The 25176-nt window shown below is 41.6% G+C and overlaps 1 protein-coding gene and 1 pseudogene across 2 annotated transcripts; both read right to left on the bottom strand.

Moving 5' to 3' along the window:
• Positions 1–8159, bottom strand: part of LOC135522182 (rho guanine nucleotide exchange factor 2-like) — a 59516-nt pseudogene extending 51357 nt beyond the window's left edge.
• A 1141-nt stretch (positions 8160–9300) lies between these two features.
• LOC135522179 (death-associated protein kinase 2-like) lies at positions 9301–24146 on the bottom strand. Of its 2 annotated transcripts, XM_064948215.1 has the most exons (12): positions 23666–24142; positions 14612–14743; positions 14112–14333; positions 13180–13318; positions 12937–13066; positions 12016–12064; positions 11871–11897; positions 11456–11608; positions 11298–11343; positions 11017–11106; positions 10684–10770; positions 9305–10344 (listed from the first exon to the last, which is right to left on the bottom strand). In XM_064948215.1, exons 2-12 carry the CDS (start codon positions 14671–14673, stop codon positions 10264–10266), a joined length of 1086 nt encoding a protein of 361 aa, XP_064804287.1. In that variant the 5' UTR covers positions 14674–14743; positions 23666–24142; the 3' UTR covers positions 9305–10263. The 2 variants fall into 2 exon arrangements, with proteins under 2 accessions (XP_064804288.1, XP_064804287.1); XM_064948216.1 differs by lacking the exon at positions 10684–10770 and having other exon boundaries at positions 9301–10344; positions 23666–24146.
• Positions 24147–25176: the final 1030 nt, after the last annotated feature.

The raw sequence follows: 25176 nt of genomic DNA, 5'->3' as shown, positions 1-25176 counted from the left end.
ATAAGAACTCCAGCAGTTAGAGCAGGAATGCCAGAGATAACAACAGCATTGTCTATATGTGTGGGAAGTTATATACTGGTAGCACTGGTCTTAGATCAGCCATTCCCTAAAACAAATATTAGAACATAGCTATCATAATCCTACACAGTTCACTCCTAAATTCTCGCAGCCCTCCAGGAACATGGTTGAGTTGCAAGCTGTGAATTTAACTCAAATCACTATCTCACTCAAATCAAATCTAAATCAAATTTTGTTTGTCACATGCGCCGAATACAACTGGTGTAGACTTTACTGTGAAATGCTTGCTTATGAGCCCTTAAGCAACAATGCAGTTTAATGTGTACATGAAGGCAGGGTAAAGTGACTAGTTATCAGGTTAGATAATAATAAGAGTAAAATAAAGAGTGGTAGCAGCAAATTGTGTGTAAGTTTGCGATAAAAGTCACTATTGAGCAAAGTTGGGTTGGAACTCGTAAGATGTCACCCTTCTCCGTCGGCACCATCAACCTCTACCCTCGACACTGATGCGAGGTCAGTTTTGGGTTTCCCCGCCCTAATGATAAAGGTTAAGATTTGGGGAAGGTATGCTGAGCCTAGATCTGTCTCTATGGGCAACTTGTAGTCTTGTACCTAAAGTGGGTTGTTGACCACTGGACTAGTATGTATTGGTTGTTAGTGTGCCACCTACCTGCGTTGCTGGTACTGCGGGGGGCAGCTACACATCATGGCTCCAGGCTGCCAGCTGTGCCTGCGGAGGTTGTCCAGATTGTGTGTGAGACAGTAGAAGGTGGGGGGGGTCCGACGTAGTGTCACCCCTGCAGAGGAGGGAGAGGAGGGAGGGGAGGGGCAAGGAGAGGAGGGTGGGGGGGTCGGACATGGGACGCAGCGGCCTCCCAGATATGGCGGGGAGCCTGGGAGACGAGGGGAGTGAGGAGGTGTGGCAGTCATCTGACGGAGAGGGGAAGGGAGAGGAAGGGTGAGAGAGAGAGAAAGGGAGAGGAAGGGTACGAGAGAGAGAAAGGGAGAGGAAGGGTACGAGAGAGAGAAAGGGAGAGGAAGGGTACGAGAGAGAGAAAGGGAGAGGAAGGGTACGAGAGAGAGAAAGGGAGAGGAAGGGTACGAGAGAGAGAAAGGGAGAGGAAGGGTACGAGAGAGAGAAAGGGAGAGGAAGGGTACGAGAGAGAAAAAGGGAGAGGAAGGGTACGAGAGAGAGAAAGGGAGAGGAAGGGTACGAGAGAGAGAAAGGGAGAGGAAGGGTACGAGAGAGAGAAAGGGAGAGGAAGGGTACGAGAGAGAGAAAGGGAGAGGAAGGGTACGAGAGAGAAAGGGAGAGGAAGGGAACGAGAGAGAGAAAGGGAGAGGAAGGGTACGAGAGAGAAAAAGGGAGAGGAAGGGTACTAGAGAGAGAAAGGGAGAGGAATGGTACGAGAGAGAGAAAGGGAGAGGAAGGGTACGAGAGAGAGAAAGGGAGAGGAAGGGTACGAGGGAGAGAGGGAGAGGATGGGTACGAGAGAATGGACAGATGTTATCTAAAGGCCTTTATTCATACTTTCACTGCAATTCATTATTTGCAAAATACATCTCATGGCAGCTACAGAATCAACTATTAGATTATAATTACAATTTAGTACATGTTAGATTTTGAGGAAGCATTAAAAAGTTGAAGTAGCTACTAAATCATTAACTCACTATGTGGTTTGCATGTTGGACTTGTTATGCTGGCATGGAAACAACATGAGGCCACGTCAAAACAAAAAGATACTGCAACTAGCGCTCTTGAGAGAAAAGGTGAAACAAAATGCAGCCAAATCCTGTTTCAACCTTCTGTATTTTACAAGAACAATGTGAAACGTTTGATACATAGATGCCACACTCTCAATGACATCACTGTCCTAAACACCTGGAATGAGATTAAGAAGGATTAAGACCTAAAGATTTGTTAAAATGATCTGCATTGGGAACCAAATGAATAGCAGTGTGTCAAATGCCTGAAACTGTTGCCTACTTCCTGGTCTGTTTTATGATGTAATCATAACTACTTCTTTATTCTAGCTGAGCATAAACAAATGGAATCCATACCATATGTATGAGAGTAGGACTGTGCTCAGAGCCCATTGAATAATGTAGTCACAGCAACCTCTAAAGGTGATGTCTTGTCAAGGTCATGGGCATCTCAATCTATAGGCCTCCTTTTGATGACAAAAAATTAAACATTTAAATATTTAATCCTTACAGAGTGGTGTGTGTGTGTGTGTGTGTGCTGCATGCCTTTGAGAGCGAGAGACAAGAGAGTAGTAGGGAGGTTGTATATTTAATGAATTCCTTCAACCACGTGTCGTGTATCATGCTTCATGTAATGAGGTTTAGACAGACTCCAGCCCTGCATGGTACAGTATCGAACCACACCAGTGGTGTAAAGTACTTTAAAGTACTTTTTGGGGTACTTGTACTTTACTATTTATATTTTTTGACAACTGTACTTTTACTTCACTACATTCCTAAAGAAAATAATGTACAATTTACTCCATACATTTTCCCTGTCACCCAAAAGTACTGGTTACAGTTTGAATGTTTAGCAGGACAGGAAAATTTTCCAATTCACACACTTATCAAGAGAACATTCCTAGTTATGCCTACTGCCTCTGGTCTGGCTGACTCACTAAACACAAATGTTTTGTTTGTAAATTGTCAGTGTTGGAGTGTGCCCCTGGTTTTCCTTAAATACAAAAAAAAAACAAGAAAATGTCTGGTTTGGTAAATATAAGGAATTAGAAATTATTTATACTTTTACAGTTGATACTTAAGTATTTTTTAGCAATTACATTTACTTTTGATACCTAGGTATATTTAAAACCCAATACTTTTAGACTTTTACTCAAGTAGTATTTTACTGGGTGATTTTCACTTTTACTTGAGTCATTGTCTATTACGGTATCTTTACTTTTAGTCAAGTATTACAATTGGGTACTTTTTCACCACTGCCCCACACTGAGGACAACCCTCACTGACACACTCACGCGAGGGCGGAGGTGTATGTTTCATTATTAACGACTCATGGTGTAATTGTAACAACATAAAGGAACTCAAGTCCTTCTGTTCACCTGACCTAGAATTCCTCACAATCAAATGCCGACTGTATTATCTCCCAAGGAAATTCTCCTTGGTTATTGTCACAGGCGTGTATATCCCCCCTCAAGCTGATACCACGACGGCCCTCAAGAAACTTCACTGGACTTCATGCAAACTGGAAACCATATATCTTGAGGCTGCATTTATTGAAGCTGGGGATTTTAACTGAGCAAATTTAAGAACAAGGCTACAAACATTCCATCAGCATATTGACTCTAGCACTCACGCTAGAAAAACACGGGATCACTGCTACTCTAACTTCCACGATGCATACAAGGCCATCCCTTGTCTTCCCTTCGGCAAATCTGACCACAACTCCATTTTGCTCCTCCCTTCCTATGGGCAGAAACTCAAACAGGATGTACAGGTGCTAAGGACTATTTAACACTGGTCTGACCAATCGGAATCCACGCTTCAAGATTGTTTTGATTATGCGGACTGGGACATGTTCCGGGTAGCCTCAGAGAATAATATTGACGTATTCGGTAAGTGAGTTTATAAGGAAGTGTATATGAGATGTTGAACCTACTGTGACTATTAAAACCTACCCTAACCAGAAACCATGGATAGATGGCGGCATTCGCAAAACACTGTAAGCGTGAACCACCACATTAAACCATGCGAAGGTCACTGGGAATTTGGCCGAATACATACAGTGTAGTTATTCCCTCCGCAAGGCAATCAAACAAGTGAAATGTCAGTATAGAGACAAATTGGTGTCGCAATTCAACGGCTCAGACAGGAGACGTATGTGGCAGGGTCTACAGACAATCACGGACTACAAAGGGAAAACCAGCCACGTCGTGGACACCGACATCTTGCTTCACGACAAGCTAAACACCTTCTTTGCCCGCTTTGAGGATAACACAGTGCCACCAACACGGCCCGCTACGACATTTAAACGTGTTAACCCTCGCAAGGCTGCTGACCAAGACGGCATCCCTAGCCACGTCCTCAGAGCATTCGCAGACCAGCTGGCTGGTGTGTTGACGAAGATACTCAATCTCTCCCTATCCCAGTCTGCTGTCCCCACATGCTTCAAGATGGCCATTATTGTTTCTGTACCCAAGAAGGCAAAGGTAACTGAACTAAATGACTATCGCCCGTAGCACTCACTTCTGTCATCATGAAGTGTGTTGAGAGACTAGTGTCGTGTCTTTAATAATCATTAAATTGAAGACTTATAGTTTTTATCAAAGATTCTCTGTAATTAGTATTACGCGATCAACTGATTAATCATGTAACTGTAATTAATTAGGAAGTCGGGGCACCAAGGAAAAATTTTCAGATTACAAAGTTATCATTTCCTAAAATAACTTTTCAGATATTTTATCTGATAAATTAGTCTTCGAATTAAAGAATTATTTACTTAACCTCACGTTAGTCTCATTCCAAACATCGTAAATTGTTGGTTATCTGCACGAACCCAGTCTTCACTATGAGTCATCCATACATCAATTGTCTTAAATCATTTATTTATTACTAACTAAGTAATTCACAGAAATGCATAAACAAACAGTAAATATGGCTACAAGAAATGTTGGGAGAATGTGCCCTAGTGGGCTAAACCGGCATGGTGGCTTGTTAGACAAAAGGGGAAGTGGGGGTCGACTAAGAAGTCACTACAGAGTGATAATTATAACAATTGAAATTCTAATCCTTTGCACATGAACATTCACTCATTCGGGAACAATTGCAATCAATATATATATATTTACGCTCAGTGTGTCGTCTTGATTGCTGGTTAAAAGTTTGTTTCTGTTGGAGAGTTTTGTCCTCTTTCTCTCTCTGTCTTGGTTAGAGGGGATAGTTCAGAGTGACATTCATTCATTTGTTATAGAATGAATGTTTCGGTGGTTGTTGTTCTTCGCGTTCAATGATACCGAATTCCTAGCTGCAGACTAGTAATTAATATCAAAGACTTGTTCTTATTCTGTCGGTATCGATAGTCTAAGAGTTTAACCATGTGGTATGGTTAAAAGATTCAGAAATGGTCCACAACCTTTGTCCTCTCCTAATGGAGAAAAACATGGTCTGGTGATAATTTCTTGGGTTTTATTCGGAATTGTAGAAAAGGGGCTGTCCCAGGATGCCTGACCCTAACCGGGCTCAGGGGCGGTCCTCTGATTTAGTTCAAATCAAAAGGGAATTGGATTTTCCTTCATTAAACAGTCCAAAATCATATTACACAATTTTACAAACAGTATCATACTCACTCATTCATCTTATACAACAATTAGATGTAAACCTCATATCTGAGCCTATTATATACAGCGTTATGGTAATGTGGCCACACCGTCTCCCATGAGCTTCCCCAAGTTGTGACAAACGGACCAGTTCGTAGCTGGATTCTTTACCGATCTTTTATACTTTCTCCGGAACATGAAATTTGTTTGTACCTCAAGTCCTGTGAGGTGGAAGAAATTCCTTTGTTCTCTATGAAGATTTACTCTGCCTCTTATACTGTGTGGCAGGGTCTTCTCCTCAGGGATTTACGACCTCTCTCTGACCACAGCAGCCTAGTTGAAGGAGGCAAGGGGGAGGCATGGAGAGGGGGCTTGCTATACCCAAAGAGGGCAACGTCCTGACACTAGTCAAGGATCATATCACCTCCACCTTACCTGTCACCCTAGACCTACTTCAATTTGCCTAGTGACCCAATAGTTCACAGACGATGCAATCGCCATTGCACTGCACACTGCCTTATCCCATCTGCACAAGAGGAATACCTATGTAAGAATGCTGTTCATTGACTTGTTCTCGTATGTGCTTTCCTGTGTGTTACCGAGTTGAGAGACTGAAAACAAGAGTGATTAAATATACATGTGCCATTGAGTGATTGAGTGTATTAACAGACAGGTGCCTCCCTCTGCATGGGCTAAATGTAGGTAACAATGTCACTGTGCATCTGTGCCTAGCTGCCTTGTCTCCTACTCCCTATTCATATTTTTGCTCTTCCATTTCTCACATTCTTCGTAATTCGTCTCCCTTAAAAGGGATACTTTGGGATCTACTTCCCCAAAGTCAGATGAACTTGTGGATATCATTTTCATGTCTCTGTGTCCATTATTAAGGAAGTTAGAGGTAGTTTTGCAAGACAATTCTAACTAGCATTAGCATGATGACTGGAAGTCAGTGGATGTATGCTTTAAGACATAAGGACTTAAGGTGAATTGAATGGTTGACTGCCATCTACTGTCTCTCCCCTCTCCATCTCTCTCCTCACCTCCCCCTCTTCGATCTCTACTCCCCTTCCTCCATCGTTCACATTCCTCATCTCTAACCATAGACAGGACTCTGTCCAAGGAATGTAAACAGTAGGAGGTGAAACAACATACATGTCATCTTTCTTTCTGAAGAATGATGTGTCATCCGCTCTTCAAACCCTCAAACATTTATCTCTTTAATCCAGCTTTACATTCAGGGTGCTCTAATGCACTCCAATGTTTCTACACAGTTGCTTCACATGTGCAATGTGTTGTACTACCCAGCATCCTTTGAATTCATGGTGTCAATGACTTATCTGCCTAATAAAAAGGTTAGGCTTATTAACTGGGGTTGTTTCGGCCTATCGGGAACGTACGTACAACCATGCTGAAAATGTCTATGTGACCTTACGTCCATATAACTTTTCTTTATATATCTTGAGCGTTCCTGTTGGCCCTGTTCCTCCTTTTACTCTCCTTTTTCTAACTTCAAACATTTGTGGTTCATGAAGAAAGCTCCCATCATCCCATCCATCAGTGCCATCAATTGGCAACTTTTTATGGCCAACCTAATACTGTGGCCAACCTAATACTGTGGCCAACCTAATACTGTGGCCAACCTAATACTGTGGCCAACCTAATACTTAACTTGAAAGTATGCAAACACACTTGATATACCTTTTAGGTTTGTCTTCCTTTAAATCATTACCTAGCTTCTTCTTACAGACCAACCAGACATGAGTTTATGAGCCATGAAGTCCTTTGGAAAGGATGGGGAGAAACACGTCATGTTACTGTCAATGTTGTTAACGCATGCTGACTGCAGGAATGTCCACCCAAGCTGTTGATATACATTTGAATTTCATTTCTCTACCATAAGCCACCTCCAACATTGTTTTAGAGAATTTGGCAGTACGTCCAACTGGCCTCACAACCGCAGACCACATGTGTGGCGTCGTGTGGGCAAGTGGTTTGCTGATGTCAACATTGTGAAAAGAGTGCCCCATGGTGGCGGTTGGATTATGGTATGGGCAGGCATAAGCTACGGACAATGAACACAATTGTATTTTTATCAATAGCAATTTGAATGCAGAGAGATACTGTGATGAGATCTTGAGGCCCATTGTCATGTCATTCAGCCGTCGCCATCACCTCATGTATCAGCATGACAATGCATGGCCCCATATCGCAAGGATCTGTACCCAATTCCTGGAAGCTGAAAATGTCCCAGTTCTTCCGTGGCCTGCATACTCACCAGACATGTCACCCATTGAGCACGTTTGGGATGCTCTGGATAGGTACAACAGCGTGTTCTAGTTCCCACCATTATCCAGCAACTTCGTACAGCCATTGAAGATGAGTGGGACAACATTCCACATGCCACAATCAACAGCCTGATCAACTCTATGTGAAGCAGATGTGCCTTGCTGCATGAGGCAAATGGTGGTCACACCAGATACTGACTGGTTTTCTGATCTACCCCTTACTTTTTTTAAGGTATCAATGACCACCAGATGCACGTTTGTATTCCCAGTCATGTGAAATCCATAGATTAGGGACTCATTTATTTATTTAAATTGACTGATTCCTTATATAAACTGTAACTCAGTCAAATCTTTGAAATTGTTGCATGTTGAGTTCATTTTTTGTTCAGTATACATACATAGACCTTTTATTAGACATTTAGTTCATGATCAGTTAAAAACATTTATAAATTACTTGCAAATGACTCACCGGTTTGGTGGCTGCACCTGCTGCGACAGCCAACTTTCCAACCAGCGCGCAGATGTAATGATTGTCCTGTGCTTTTCACGTCTTCCCACGGTTTAGTCGGAAAAACTACAGTATTATAGCCGTTTTAATTATAGGTTTACCAGTCTTCCTGATATATATATTTTTTTTACATTTAACTTTGTCCAACTAATAAAAAATAAATGCAGACCATCCGAATTCCTCAAACGTCTACAGGTAAGGTGCCATGTGTCACTTGATCTCGAGAAGGAACCCGTTTTACATTTTGTTTGTCTCGCTCTGTGTATGAGTCGCCACTCCCACGATAATGCTGGGCTAGCCGTAAGTGTTGTAGCCTGTTACTCAGTTTCGCGAGACATGGCTGTTTGCGCATCTCCTCTCACCTGTATGTACTGTATGTGTGGGTGTTCATGCGTGCGAATTACAAATATACTGAACATCTTGAACACTTATTATATTATGCACCTTTACTTCAATTTTAATGGTTGCCTAATTCCAAACTCACCTCTCTTGCATGCTCGAGTGCATCTGTTTGTGAGTCCTCTATGGCAACGGGCATGTGCTCTATAGGATGCACATTGGAAGGAGAGAGGGCATGGGCAGATTCAGGAATTTACAGTGTGTGAAAGCTCTTTATTTCCTTGGCCCCCTCTATCTCCCCCTTCCTTGGCCCCCTGCTGACTCCTTGGATCCTGCTCATCTTGGAAGTGCCAACTATTCAACCCCGTTTCAAAACCTCTATACCCTTGTATAAACCCAGAGGAAAATGGCAACAATTCCCCACCCTTCCATAAGAATATGAGGTTGACAGCCTGGAACCAATTTAGAAGATTTAGAAAAAGAACTGAAAGACTAAAGATTGTAGGCCTCACTTCTTCTAATCCATTTGTCTGTTACAATGAACTTTTACAATGATTGTGATGTTAACTCTAGGTTCGCAGTGGTCAAGTTAGATACAGGTTGCTGTTCACTGACTATATTGACCTCATCATGTGCCACAGAAACGTATAACTCAACCAGTGCAAGTAGTCTGCTGTCTTTAAAAAATTGTGGGCTTTCAAAGTAACAAATGTGTATATACTGTAATAGCTTTAACATCATAGACTAACATTTTCTTATTCACCATCATACAATTCACAAAACATGGTTGTTGTCAGTATTAAACTCTCATTATTATTTATTTTTATATATATATATATATATATATATATATATATATAAAAACAAGCCTACACAAGGTTATAAAGTAGCTTTCCCTTTCAAAAATGACTATTCAATTGACCTTTGACATAAGCCAAAGATAGTTGAAATGTTCAATAAAGTATATTGAAGATGAAGTTTGATAAGGCTTTTAAGGGCCCTACACACTAAGACTACATTACATGTCAGTGTCAAACACTGTAGCTGTGTATAGTACAGTAGCTCTGTATAAACTTATATCTACATTCTGACACAAATAATGTATCCACTTAAAGGCAGAATTAGAAAAACAGGCCTTCTATTTCCAATTGTATGGCTTGTATTGTTCCCTAATTTCATGTAAAACACTTAATTTACATTTGAGTTACCAAGTACTTTTTCTAGTTAATTGTATGAAATTGCTCATGTCTCAAACGCAAATAAAAATGAGTTTGGAATAGTATTGACCTTTGATAGGCATACAGTAGTCAAAAATATCAGAACATGCACAGTAGTCAAAAATATCAGAACATGTGGCGGAGGCTAAATAATAACCACATAATATTGTAAGGCATAATAATTGCAATCGAGGTTAGCTATAAGTGTGACAAACTCTATCCCGTGCACCAAAACAAAAGTTTTGGCATGTTCAGAAAATAAATATGTCAAACTTAAAAGGCACAGGCAAATACATAAAAGGCACAGGCAAATGCTAGGTCAAATGGGGGTGAAGTGTAACAGAAGCAGTTTGGTAAACTACAGTGGTTTGATCAGGAACGGTGTCTGACATTAAGATTCAACTCTGTGGACTAACACTGGCTTTAGGCACCTGCACATCACGGGTTTGTTACTCGTATCGTCACTAGCATAGTCAGTCATTCTGTAACTCAGACTATTGTTGATTGGTGCAGCACTCACAAAAGGCTTCTCTCCATTTCCCCATGGTGGGATGGATAGAGGTGGTCTGTGGCTGTGTTAGTGACCCCAGTGGTCTTCTTTAGGAACTGCTGCTGAGGCGGCGGCGAATGAGAGAAGCAGGCTTGGTCTCCGTGTCCTCCTGGTCGCTCTCACACTGCCTCTGATAAGGGGACAATTGCAGAGATATTCAGACATAAGCATATCAACAGCCTCATCGATATGTTGATATTGAGAGTATAATAAAGGGATTTATAACAGTTAAATAAAGGGATTGTAACATTATGATGAAATAAGGGTGCAATATTTCATTGTAGTTTTCCTGTTTTGTTCTTTCCCTGGCATATAAATGATTAATGTATTACGATTTATTAAAATTGGTGTTATTGATTGCCCAGACGGTACACACAGCTAGTTATATAGGTCTTAGTCAGACTTTAAGAACAGGGCAGAAGCCAGCATGTCCCCTGGTCTAGACCCAGTCCTTTCTGCTCTCTCTTACCAGTTCTGGGTCCTCCTGGGACCTGCTTTTACACTGCAACTGCAGGCGAAATAATCTGTTACACGCCCACACCATGTTATATGACATCTACAGAGTAAGAGAGGGGAGAGGGAGGGGGGGGGGGTTTAAAAAGGGCATTGAAAGAGAAGGTGTCCACAGAAAAGCAGGACTTTGGAAAGAAAAAGGCAAATATGATGCAATACAATGTCCGGACCAGCAGGTGTCCCCCTCTCACCAATATTGTAGGACTACTGCTGCACACTAATGCAGATACAAGGTAGGAGAAAAGAAGAGGAAGCCACTGGAGTATTGAGATGCACTGCTGGGCCTTACCTTCCATTTCCTTTTGGCGTTGAACTTCTTGAAGCTTTTCATGTTGATGGACGACCGACTTCTGTTATCTGCCTGTTTACGTGTGAGGGGCTGATAAACAAGGAGTTAACGTGCTATTTTAATAGACGCTTTATCCAAAGTGACATGCAGTTCACAGCTTTTCAGTGAATCATACTCACAACTTAAGCTTTCCTACTCAAACCTTAAGCACAATAATGTGCTTATGTTGGGTTTATGTATTGAAGTTACCCCAATCAAATCACAATTTTCTCTTCTCTCACCTTGATCCAAGGGTGTTCTAGACATTCATCCGCTGTCATTCTCTCTCTGTAGGAGGGACACACATCATTAAGTAATAGACTGTTGCATAGTATACAGAGGTTATAGACAATAACCACATCAATGAAACTAATAAATGAATGAGTGATCGTTTGTTTACATTGGGTCTTTGACCAGCAGTTTCTCAATAAAGTCTTTGGCCATGGTGCTGGTCTTGGTGAAATAGTTCTCTTCAAACTCATAGATCATCCCCACGATATTCTTTAGTGTCTCCTCGTCATTATCTCCTTGAAAGGGGGACAAACCACTCAACCTGTAGAATAGGGGGGTATTAAAGAATATATGTAGCTTCCAGAGGAGGCTGGTGGGCAGAGCTATATGAGGACAGGCTCATTGTAATGGCTGCAATGTAATAAATGGCATGAGAGTCAAACGTGGTTTCATGTTTGATACCGTTCCATTTATTTCATTACAGACATTACAATTAGCCGGTCCTCCTATAGATCCTCCCACCAACCTCCACTGGTAGCTACGGTATGTAAATTTCAAATTGTCCACTTGTTTTGCATACTCACAATATGTAGGTTATCACACCAATACTCCTGAAGAGAAGAGAGATATGAGTGACTTTGTGTGCACAAAACTATTTACCCTGATAGTCAAGGCAGTTGGGACATTTTGTTTGGTTTTTCTAATAAATAACATTGTAGTAATGGTTACCAAATGTCGGCTGCCTCGCTCAGGGGTTCATAGTTAATCACCTCAGGGGCTGGGAAGAAAATGGAAAGGGAGAAGGGGGAGAGAGAAAGAAAGTGAGAGATAATGAGATACACATAATACAATCCAGCCTTATCCAGAAAAACAGAGTGTGTGTAACAGAGGAAAAGAACTGATAGTAAAAGAGAGAGACCTCTTTTGTAAGGACTTGAGAATACAATAGAGGAGAGTAACTTCCTTTTGTCACAACAGTCACTGTGTCATTGTGTTAGGGAAACACTGGGTGATGCTAACACTGCTGTTGCACAATATAATGGCATTCCCTAATGATGAATAATGAATAATAATGAATAAATGCTCTAAGGACGTCATTGTAAATAAGAATTTGTTCTCAACTCACTTGCCTAGTTAAATAAATAAAAATATATAAATAAATCCTAAAATCTTACAGTAGAACACATGAAAATGTGCAACTAGTTGGGGAATGAGTGGGTTATGATAGAACCCATGGCCCAACAATAATACCCATGCAACCCTCCTGCCCTCTCTTAAAGTAATCCTTCCATTACACTCTTTGTGTTGGCGACTCAGGTTGCATCACGTATTTCAGGCCTGTTGAAACCTCTCACCTAGTCACACGTCTCTCTCTCACTACCCCCAGAGCCCCACCACACGCTCTGATGTCACATCCTGTCCACAACCACACTACTACCCCTTGGAAACTGTCTCCATGGAAACCTCAGCACCTTTCTAGAGGCTCATGCTAAATAAAAACTAAAACAGACAGGAAGACACACTGTACACACATCAAACACACACACCATAATCACACACTAACAAAATGCTCCCACAGCATGAGACACATACTGAATGACAATTTCCACCAAACAAACAAAGACAGTAAACGTGGAATGTTCCACTTACCGATGTACTGTGGGGTCCCAGATAGGCTCCTGTACTCCTCCCCCTGTTTGAGGCGATGGGCCAGTCCAAAGTCAATGATCTTGATGTGGGGGTGTGGCATCGTCTTGTCAGCCAGCATGATGTTCTCTGGCTAAATGGAAAACAGAGAATGTTACACACACAATGCCAAATCCTGATGGAATGAAAAACAGCCCAAATGGGCTTAGGCAAGGGGCAACAGAGTCAGGAAACTGTGTGTCTCACCTTGAGGTCAAAGTGGGCAATGTTCTTAGTGTGCATAAAGCCCACTCCCATGAGGATCTGCTTCAAGAACTCTATGGCCTCCTCCTCAGACAGGCTCTCCTTCTCTGCTATGAAATCAAACAGCTCCCCACCACTGATACTAGAGCAGAGAGAGGGAGGAGGGGGGCAGTGAGAAAGAAGTGGTAAAAAAAGTAGATAGAATTAAGTAGATGTAAGTTTGTCAGGAGAATATCTTCATCACATACAGATGTAGGATCTTAATTTGATCACTCTGTTGTAGGAGACATTTAAAACTTGTAATATATTTTAGGTTTGAAGTTTGTATTTTCTATTTTGAAATTTCAGACTTGATTTTCCCTTAGGAATAATGTATCAACCCCTACACAAATGTCCATTAATTATAATCCACAAAATAATTCACATTTCTTGTTGCTGCAGGATTATTTCCCTGCTGTAGCAAGATGGCTCAAATTAAGATCCTACATCTGTCGACTTATAATAACTAGACCAAGTTATGAAAATGGCATCTCATTCCTATTAAAGTTACTCGAAAGTGAATCAGCCTAAAAGTTTGCTTCAAGATCTTATATTCATGCGCTCTTGTTTCCTGGAGTGCAGCACCAGTTTGGTTGCAGTTGTGAGTGTGTCTGTATTTTGGGGGGGGTGTATTGTTCAGTTATATTAACAAGTTTTGAGTTGTCTGTCTGGCCTGGACTATTAGATCAATGCTAGTAATGACAGGAGGATTAGATGGGCTGACGGGACCAAGTGCTTCTCATTGTGTTCCCATTAAACAGTGTGGGAGTGAGAGTGGTGCTCCACGCAACTATTTCCATCCCACCTGCTGTGGGCTGAGGGGGAAGACAGACAGACAGATAGACAGAGACCAGCAGAGGTCTCCCCCTCCCTCCATCTGTCCCCACTTGACTCACAGCTCCACGATGAGCACCACCTCGGCGCGACTCTCAAACACATCCCTGAGGGCCATGACGTTGGCGTGCTGCAGGCTCTGCAGTATCTCCACCTCCCTCTCCACACTCTTCCTCTCCAGGCCCAGGCGGCTACTGGCGCTCCGACGCAGCTTCAGGAACTTCCCCGCCCAGTGGGCCTTGGACGCCCGCTCCAGCACCGCACGCACTTGCCCAAAGTGACCACTATTGGGGGGCAGAGAGGGATGAGAGCGTAGGAAACTTTTGCATTGTGCTCTATATTACGCTGAACTACTCCTGCGATGCTAATAGGCCTAAAGCTAGTTTGAATGTGAGATTAGAGTGAGTAACTGAGAGAGGGGCATTGCACCTTTCTAGTACTATTTACTTAGCAGTGTATTCCTAGCATTATATGTAAATTAAGTGAAATTCAAATCAATTCAAATGAACCTCAATTAATGTCTAGCGCTGTTCCATTCTCTACTCCAAACCTTCTCACTCACCTGCCAAGCACCTCTCCAATCTCATAGTAGTCCTCCACATTCTGCAGCTTAATCTGAGCCATGGTCTTGCTCTTTTTCCCTCTTCCCCCCCCTCACACTATTTTTCTGGTTGTTTTCCAGACCTCCTGCACTCTGTAAAAGTGAGGGAAGAAAGAGGGATGACAGAACAGATTTGGAAGGTAAACTAAAATGTATTTCAAATATAGAAGCAAGTAAGTCACCAGACAGCATCAGGAACCATGGAAGAATGCCGGGACAATAAACAGTACTTTGTGTGTAGATATAATTATGTCAAGCGTATAGCAGCAGATAAACTAATGGAAACAAACATGGACATAAATTGAAAAAGGCACACACACGCACACCAACCCACACAACCAAGGTCGCTGTCAGATGTTTTGGGTTGGCATAGGGGGAGGGGGTGTGGAGCGATTTAAAATAAATGTATTTATCATCATCCATACTTTGCGCAACTATGCACACAAGAAAACAGCCAACCCCCATGATTTGTATCACGTTACAGCTTTTTCAATCACTTTGATGAGATTTTCACAAGTATGTCACAACGGTTAGTACACAACTCAAAACAAATCCTCAACAAGGCAGTTGTTTCACAACTCTAAGCACTTTTTCAATTGATTTGATTCAATATCAAGTGCTGAAGTTTTGCACTGTAGCACGATTGAAATCAAGGCCACAATTAAATTTGTATTGCGAAAGTTCAGCACTATAGCGCGATTGAAATTGATAGGTCATTTCTAATTGAGGCGAAATATGCAGCGTTTACCGTGAATACAGTCTCCCCGAACACGGGAACAGTGCCTTTAATTTTAAATCACGCTATAGCAATTTGATCGCAAATGGGAAAGAAATCATGGACATTTTCAGTAAATGTTTATGGGTAGTGCCAGTGTATTGCCTATTGTGAAAACAGTGTAATATTGTCACGCCCTGACCTTAGAGAGCATTTTATTTCTCTATTTGGTTAGGTCAGGGTGTGATGTAGGGTGGGCATTCATGTTTTATATTTCTGTGTGTTTGGCCGAGTGTGGTTCCCAATCAGAGGCAGCTGTCTATCGTTGTCTCTGATTGGGAATCATACTTGTGGAGCCTGTTTTGCCACCTTAGTTGTGGGTAGTTGTCTGTGTTAGTGGCCTGTATAGCCCTAGGAAGCTGCACGTTTGTTTCTTGTTTTGTTGGCGTCATTCTTAATAAAGGAAAATGTACGCTTACCACGCTGCACCTTGGTCCAGTCATTTCCCTGACGATGTTCATGACAAATATACTGTCATTGACAGTACTGTAGCTTATTACATTCAAAGGACAATTTTGCATCTTGCATTTATTTCTATTAGATTAACTGTTAGTTAAAACAACTACATGAAGAAGATATCATGATGTGTTTTGGTGATTAAATCAAGGTTCTCATGGAATTTCACAGTACAATTATATTTTGGATCAAAGGTTGTGTGGTGAAAGTCTACAAACTAAATGAATACAAAATATAAGGTTATGAATATAAGATGTTGCTGTTTTACCAGTTTGGAGTTTGGAGCGATTGGAAGGAAAAAAAACTGTCAATAGACAACTACACCTCTTCCTTGCATTTCATCTGTGTGTTTGATGGTCAGTCCTGCATGAACACTGATAACTTGGAACAAAAGCAGGCACTGACTGCACCCTTATCCGGATGTTTTATATAGAACAGACGTTTTCTGCTGTGTGTGTGTATATGTGTGTGTTTGATGACATCACCTTGCATGAGGTATGGAAGTTGTTTATGAATGGTAGTGGTTAATAGAGATGTTATTACGTCACGTTAATGAATGCTGAACAAATGTTCCACTATGGCTTGTTAATTTAGCAAAGAAAACCAAATAATTATTCTTTACACACAACCACCCAACCACCAACACACATCCTTCCCTGCTGATGCTGGAGCACAAAGGCATGCTCTGTATCTGTAAATATTTACATGTCACCGGAAATAACATTCATTTATCAGTGAACGCCCCAAGTAGCCAGGGGCCAAAGTGTTCTGCTTAACCACAACACAGATGCGAATACTTCTGTGAAAAAGAGAAAGACAGAGAGGTGTGTCCATATGCCCTGTGTGTCCATATGCCCTGTGTGTCCATATGCCCTGTGCATCCATATGCCCTGTGTGTCCATATGCCCTGTGCATATACAGTATGTGGCCTGTATGCAGGGTCTAGGGGTTTCCACTGTGTGTGAGTGATGCATGGCATGATAACAGGTTCCAATCAATAGTCGGAAAATAAATCAATGTACTCCTCACACTCAGTCATGGCAAGTTCTATCACTACATATCAAATTGTATGTCACATGTGCTGAATACAACTGGTGTAGACTTTCCCTTGAAATACTTGTTCATGAGCCCTTCCCAACGATGCAGAGTTTAAAGATATTAATAATAACTAAAGAGTAACACAAGAGGAAGAAAATAAAATACACAAGAATGGAGCTATATACAGGGAGTACCAGTACCAGATCAATGTGGAGCTATATACAGGGAGTACCAGTACCATATCAATGTGGAGCTATATACAGGGAGTACCAGTACCATATCAATGTGGAGCTATATACAGGGAGTATCAGTATCAGATCAATGTTCTATCACAGGGAGTATCAGTATCAATCAATGTGGAGCTATATTATCAGTATCATATCAATGTGGAGCTATATACAGGGAACCAGTACCATATCAATGTGGAGCTATATACAGGGAGTATCAGTATCAGATCAATGTGAGCTATATACAGGGAGTACTAGTACCAGATCAATGTGGAGCTATATACAGGGAGTATCAGTATCAGATCAATGTGGAGCTATATACAGGGAGTATCAGTACCATATCAATGTGGAGCTATATAAGGGAGTATAGTACCATATCAATGTGGAGCTATATACAGGGAGTATCAGTATCAGATCAATGTGGAGCTATATACAGGGAGTATCAGTACCATATCAATGTGGAGCTATATACAGGGAGTATCAGTACCATATCAATGTGGAGCTATATACAGGGAGTATCAGTACCAGATCAATGTGGAGCTATATACAGGGAGTATCAGTACCATATCAATGTGGAGCTATATACAGGGAGTATCAGTATCAGATCAATGTGGAGCTATATACAGGGAGTACCAGTATCAGATCAATGTGGAGCTATATACAGGGAGTATCAGTATCATATCAATGTGGAGCTATATACAGGGAGTACCAGTACCATATCAATGTGGAGCTATATACAGGGAGTACCAGTACCATATCAATGTGGAGCTATATACAGGGAGTACCAGTATCATATCAATGTGGAGCTATATACAGGGAGTACCAGTACCATATCAATGTGGAGCTATATACAGGGAGTATCAGTATCATATCAATGTGGAGCTATATACAGGGAGTACCAGTATCAGATCAATGTGGAGCTATATACAGGGAGTATCAGTATCAGATCAATGTGGAGCTATATACAGGGAGTATCAGTATCATATCAATGTGGAGCTATATACAGGGAGTACCAGTACCATATCAATGTGGAGCTATATACAGGGAGTATCAGTATCAGATCAATGTGGAGCTATATACAGGGAGTACCAGTACCATATCAATGTGGAGCTATATACAGGGAGTATCAGTATCATATCAATGTGGAGCTATATACAGGGAGTACCAGTACCATATCAATGTGGAGCTATATACAGGGAGTACCAGTACCATATCAATGTGGAGCTATATACAGGGAGTACCAGTACCATATCAATGTGGAGCTATATACAGGGAGTATCAGTATCAGATCAATGTGGAGCTATATACAGGGAGTATCAGTATCAGATCAATGTGGAGCTATATACAGGGAGTATCAGTATCATATCAATGTGGAGCTATATACAGGGAGTATCAGTATCAGATCAATGTGGAGCTATATACAGGGAGTATCAGTATCATATCAATGTGGAGCTATATACAGGGAGTACCAGTACCATATCAATGTGGAGCTATATACAGGGAGTATCAGTATCAGATCAATGTGGAGCTATATACAGGGAGTACCAGTACCATATCAATGTGGAGCTATATACAGGGAGTATCAGTATCATATCAATGTGGAGCTATATACAGGGAGTACCAGTACCATATCAATGTGGAGCTATATACAGGGAGTATCAGTATCAGATCAATGTGAGCTATATACAGGGAGTACCAGTACCATATCAATGTGGAGCTATATACAGGGAGTATCAGTATCAGATCAATGTGGAGCTATATACAGGGAGTACCAGTACCATATCAATGTGGAGCTATATACAGGGAGTACCAGTACCATATCAATGTGGAGCTATATACAGGGAGTATCAGTATCATATCAATGTGGAGCTATATACAGGGAGTACCAGTACCATATCAATGTGGAGCTATATACAGGGAGTACCAGTACCATATCAATGTGGAGCTATATACAGGGAGTACCAGTACCATATCAATGTGGAGCTATATACAGGGAGTATCAGTATCAGATCAATGTGGAGCTATATACAGGGAGTATCAGTATCAGATCAATGTGGAGCTATATACAGGGAGTATCAGTATCATATCAATGTGGAGCTATATACAGGGAGTACCAGTACCATATCAATGTGGAGCTATATACAGGGAGTATCAGTATCAGATCAATGTGGAGCTATATACAGGGAGTACCAGTACCATATCAATGTGGAGCTATATACAGGGAGTATCAGTATCATATCAATGTGGAGCTATATACAGGGAGTACCAGTACCATATCAATGTGGAGCTATATACAGGGAGTATCAGTATCAGATCAATGTGGAGCTATATACAGGGAGTACCAGTACCATATCAATGTGGAGCTATATACAGGGAGTATCAGTATCAGATCAATGTGGAGCTATATACAGGGAGTACCAGTACCATATCAATGTGGAGCTATATACAGGGAGTACCAGTACCATATCAATGTGGAGCTATATACAGGGAGTATCAGTATCATATCAATGTGGAGCTATATACAGGGAGTACCAGTACCATATCAATGTGGAGCTATATACAGGGAGTATCAGTATCAGATCAATGTGGAGCTATATACAGGGAGTATCAGTATCAGATCAATGTGGAGCTATATACAGGGAGTATCAGTACCAGATCAATGTGGAGCTATATACAGGGAGTACCAGTACCATATCAATGTGGAGCTATATACAGGGAGTATCAGTATCAGATCAATGTGGAGCTATATACAGGGAGTACCAGTACCATATCAATGTGGAGCTATATACAGAGAGTACCAGTATCAGATCAATGTGGAACTATATACAGGGAGTACCAGTACCAGATCAATGTGGAGCTATATACAGGGAGTATCAGTATCAGATCAATGTGGAGCTATATACAGGGAGTACTAGTACCAGATCAATGTGGAGCTATATACAGGGAGTATCAGTACCAGATCAATGTGGAGCTATATACAGGGAGTACCAGTACCAGATCAATGTGGAGCTATATACAGGGAGTACCAGTACCAGATCAATGTACAGTAGCAGAGTGAACAGTCTATGGCAATTTGGGCCTTCCTCTGACACCGCCTGATATAAAGGTCCTGGGTGGCAGGGAGCTCAGCCCCAGTGATGTACTGGGCTGTTCACACCACCCTCTGTAGCGCTTTGCTGTCATTTACATACCAAGCGGTGATGCAGCCAGTCAAGATGCTCTCGATGGTGCAGCTGTAGAACTTTTTGAGGATCCTAGGGCCCATGCCATGAAGACGCATGCCAGCTGGTCTGCGCATGATTGGAGAACGCGCCCCGGTATTATGTCTGGCAGGCGGCCTTGTGATTGTTAACCCTGTGCTCACATGGGCCATGGAGTGCAAGATCCCACAGTAATCCTAAAAACAGGGGCTTTCATGCAAGGCACCATGTTATATTCCCTCAAAGCGAGCATAAAAGGCATTTTGCTCGTTTGAGAGTTCTGCATTGCTGGGCAACTCATTGCTGGATTTCCTTTTGTAATCCATTATCGTCAACAAGCCCTGCCACATAAAATGAGAGTTGGAGCCGGTGTAATAGGATTCCTACTATATTGTTCTTTTGCATGTTTGATGTCTCGTCAGAGGTCATATCGGCCTTTCTTGTATGCGTCCATGTCCGTGTCCCGTTCCTTGTAAGCGTTAACTCTGGCCTTTAGCCCAGTGAGAATATTGCCTGTAATTCAGCACCCCCAAACACCTTCCTGCGGCTATGGGCTTTTCTGTCTATGTGTGTGTATCTGCGTGTTGTGTGTGTGTGAGCTTGCACCTGTGCGTTTATCTGTCTAAATGTCTTTCTGACATTATGCATTGATGCAAATTGGGAAAAATATGGTAAAAAAAACCAGGATGTGTGTGTCTGTGTGGTGTGCATGCATGTGTGAAATGACAACGTGTCTGTATGTGTGCTAGTTTGAAAAGAGAAGAGTCTGTGATGACAGGGTGTTTGTGTCTTTGTTGCAAGACAATGGCAGGATATGTGACATGTTGTAACGTCTGCTTCCAACTCACACTCTCAAACACGTAGATCGCCTGCACGCAGCTCACTTTCCAGCCCACTTTCCAGCTCACACTCTCAAACACCTAGATCTCCTGAACGCAGCTCACTCTCCTGATCCCAAGCACCTGAATTCTGATCACCTGTTCACACACCTGCATGTCATTATCACACACACTATTTCGTTCAGTTCTTCCCTATCATTGGGAAGTGTTGTTTGTTTTGTGACACACTTCTATTCTGAGCTCTGCCCTATTTGGTAAAATACCAATTCCATATTATGGCAAGAACAGCTCAAATTAGCAAAGAGAATTGACAGTCCAACATTACTTTAAGACATGAAGGTCAGTCAATCTGGAAAACTTCAAGAACTTTGAAAGTTTCTTCAAGTGCAGTCGCAATAACCATCAAGCGCTATGATGAAACTGGCTCTCAGGAGGACCACCACGGGAAAGGAAGACCCAGAGTTACCTCTGCTGCAGAGGATAAGTTCATTAGAGTTAAATGCACCTCAGATTGCAGCCCAAATAAATGCTTCACAGAGTTCAAGTATCAGACATCAACTGTTCAGAGGAGACTGCGTGAATCAGGCCTTCATGGTTGAATTGGCTGCAAAGGAACCACTACTAAAGGACACCAATAATAAGAAGATACTTTCTCGGACCAAGAAACACGAGCAATGGACATTAGGCCGGCGGAAATCTGTCCTTGGTCTGGTGAGTCCAAATTTGAGATTTCCGGTTCCAACTGCCATGTCTTTGCTAGACACTGTGTAGATGAACGGATGCTCTCCCCATGTGTGGTTCCCACCGTGAAGCATGGAGGAGGAGGTGTGCTGGTGTGGGGATGCTTTGCTGGTGACAGTCTGATTTATTTAAAATTCAAGGCACACTTAACCAGCATGGTTACCACAGCATTCTGCAGCGATACGCCATCCCATCTGGTTTACGCGTAGTGGGACTATCATTTATTTTTCAACAGTACAATGACCCAAAACACACCTCCAGGCTGTATACGGGCTATTTGACCAAGGAGAGTGATGGAGTGCTGCATCAGATGACCTCCACCCAATTGAGATGGTTTGGGATGAGTTGGACCGCAGAGTGAAGGAAAAGCAGCCAACAAGTCTTCAGCATATGTGGGAACTCCTTCAAGACTGTTTGAAAAGCATTCAAGGTGAAGCTGGTTGAGAGAATCCCTACAGTGTGCAAAGCTGTCATCAAGGCAATGGGTGGCTACTATGAATTATCTCAAATGTAAAATATATTTTGATTTGGTTTTTTGGTTATTACATGATTCCATATGTGTTATTTCATAGTTTTGAGGTAGTTACCCGTAATGCATTTCAATTAACAGGTGTGCCTTAAAGTTAATTTGTGTGTGAACTTGTGACTCTGTGTGCATGTGACTCTGTATGTGCATGTGTATTTGACTGCATATCATATGCATGACCCATTCTGGTCCACCAGACTACTGTAACACTATTAAAACATCTACTCCAGTACATCCATTGTCAAGGACTGACCGTCCAAATGGAAAACATATACAGATGCTGTATCCTAATTTGAGCCAGTGTCACACAACAGGAAAATAATCCTGGAGCAACAGGAAATGTGAATTGTTATGTGGATTATAATCAATGGACATTTTTTTTGTAGGGGTTGATACCACAGGAGGCTGCTGAGGGGAGGACGGCTAATAATAATGTCTGGAACGAAACAAATGGAATGGCATCAAACACCTGGAAACCATGTGTTTGATCTATTTGATACCATTCCACAGATTCCGCTCAAGCCATTACCACGAGCCTGTCCTCCCCAATTAAGTTTCAACCAAACTCCTGTGGTTGATTACATTTTTCATTAAGGCAAATCAAGTCTGACATTTTTAAGTGGAAATTACAAACTTTAGAAGCCTTTCAAAGCATTGAATACACTACAAGTTTGCATTTCCTGTTGTCCAGGAACATTCCTGCAACAACAGGATGATCAAATTAAGATATGGCATATGTATAGCCCCAGAGATTAGGACACAGATTAGGACACTATCACCAAATCTATGTCCACAAAACAACTAGAAAAAGAGAAAGATGGAGAGAGAGATTGAGAGATGCTGCATGAATGAGAAGTGGGTTGTTTATAGTGAGAATTTACATGAAGAGGGGGAGGTGGATGCTTTGGCCACTTGTGTGTGAAAGAGAGTCTAACGTGGCATCATCCATTCCATTGTCACTTGTTGCAGGCTTGAAAATTTGATGCGCAATTTGTGACATTGTAACAGCTGCGTCCATGGGTGTTGTATACAATATGACATTACACATCCCTAAATAACAAAAGAAATGGCCAACATCGCTTGATCTCCATCAGTTGGAACCAACAGACAGACAAGAGGGAAATGGCTCCTCATAAATCGGCCTATTCAAATAAACGGATTTTGGGTTTGAGGAAAAAGTCTGTAGGCGGCGGTTATTGTTAAAACTACTCACCCAAATAAATTCACGATAATCTCGGGCGCCGCTTGTGAGGTTGGTCGTGTCACAACTTTCTACTTCTTCACCTGTGTAGTAGGCTTTACGAACTCCCGAATTTAAAGTAAATTTGTCTCCCTTGAAATTAAATAATTAGGTTGTGCCGTATTCTGACAGCAACCGGTTTCCGTACCGGGGAGAGAGTAGTAGCCAGACTAGTTCGACGGCTCCCTTTATTTCAATGCTCTTTGGTTACGAAAGCCTACAGGGGAGCTAGAGATACGCGACATATACACCATAGCAAGTCCTCGCATACTTTTACATTTTTAAACCACATCAATATTCCTGTAGACTATAAAAGGTGCCTGTGGTGGCCCTGAATCAATCCACTGATTAGTCTAGTACAATCCAATTTCTTGGATATGTTGCGTGCAATTTGCAAATAGGCCTACTGCACAGTACACTGGAGTTGTAGCCTATTGTGTGATGTGGTATAAAAAAAGTACCCTAAAGGCAAGGTTGGGTAGGTAACTTTCTAAATGTAATCCGTTAGTTACTAGTTACCTGTCCAACATTGTAATCAATAACGTAATTTTTGATTACCCAAACTCAGTAACTTAATCTAATTAGGCTACTTTCAGTTACTTTTAGATTACCATTAAGAGGCATTAGAAGAAGACCAAAAGGATCCATCAAACACATTTGGTGTGTCATCATAGTGGTGTCTCTGACTTATGGTTAGATTATCACATACACAAACACTAGATGACTGATAGGGGCGCTGTGTTGAAGCCACCATGCCTCCATCTTGGACCCCCACCATTGAGAAAAATATTTTGGAAGCTAAAGAAATGCATTTATTAATGTCTACATTCGTTTTGCCTCATTTATTCTATTACACACACCGTAATGCATGAATAAGGCCACTTTAATAACATTTACATATCTTGCATTACTCATCTCATATGTATATACTGTATTCTATACTATCTTTTGCATTTTAGCCTATGCCGCTCTAACATTGCTCATCCATATATTTAGATATTCTTATTGCATTCCTTTACTTAGATTTGTGTGTATTAGGTATTTGTTGTGTAATTGTTAGATATTGCTGCACTGTCGGAACTAGAAGCACAAGCATTTCGCTACACTCGCAATAACATCTGCTAACCATGTGTATGTGACCAATAAAATTTGATTTGAAAATATATTATGTGAGCTAAACATATACATTTTAATATCTCAGTTTCACCTCATTTCACACCTTTATTTAACAAAAGATAAATCTCAATAGGTGGTCGAGGTAAGTAAAGTCATGACAAGTGGGGGTGGACCTTTCCTCTTTTGTTCTCTACTGCTGCTCCATTGTTCCTCAAGCAAGTGGGAGGCCAATGACATCACGGATTCCCAGCAGACCAACTCCTTGATTTTTTTTTTTTTTTTTACCCCTTTCAGCGATAACCAATTGGTTGTTACAGTCTTGTCCCATCGCTGCAACTCCCGTACGGAGTCGGGAGAGGCGAACGTCG

Source organism: Oncorhynchus masou, chromosome 30 (genome assembly GCF_036934945.1).
Source record: "Oncorhynchus masou masou isolate Uvic2021 chromosome 30, UVic_Omas_1.1, whole genome shotgun sequence".
Classification (NCBI taxonomy): domain Eukaryota; kingdom Metazoa; phylum Chordata; class Actinopteri; order Salmoniformes; family Salmonidae; genus Oncorhynchus; species Oncorhynchus masou.
The sequence above is the reverse complement of the archived record's forward strand: the minus strand, read 5'-3'. Positions and strand labels throughout refer to the sequence as shown.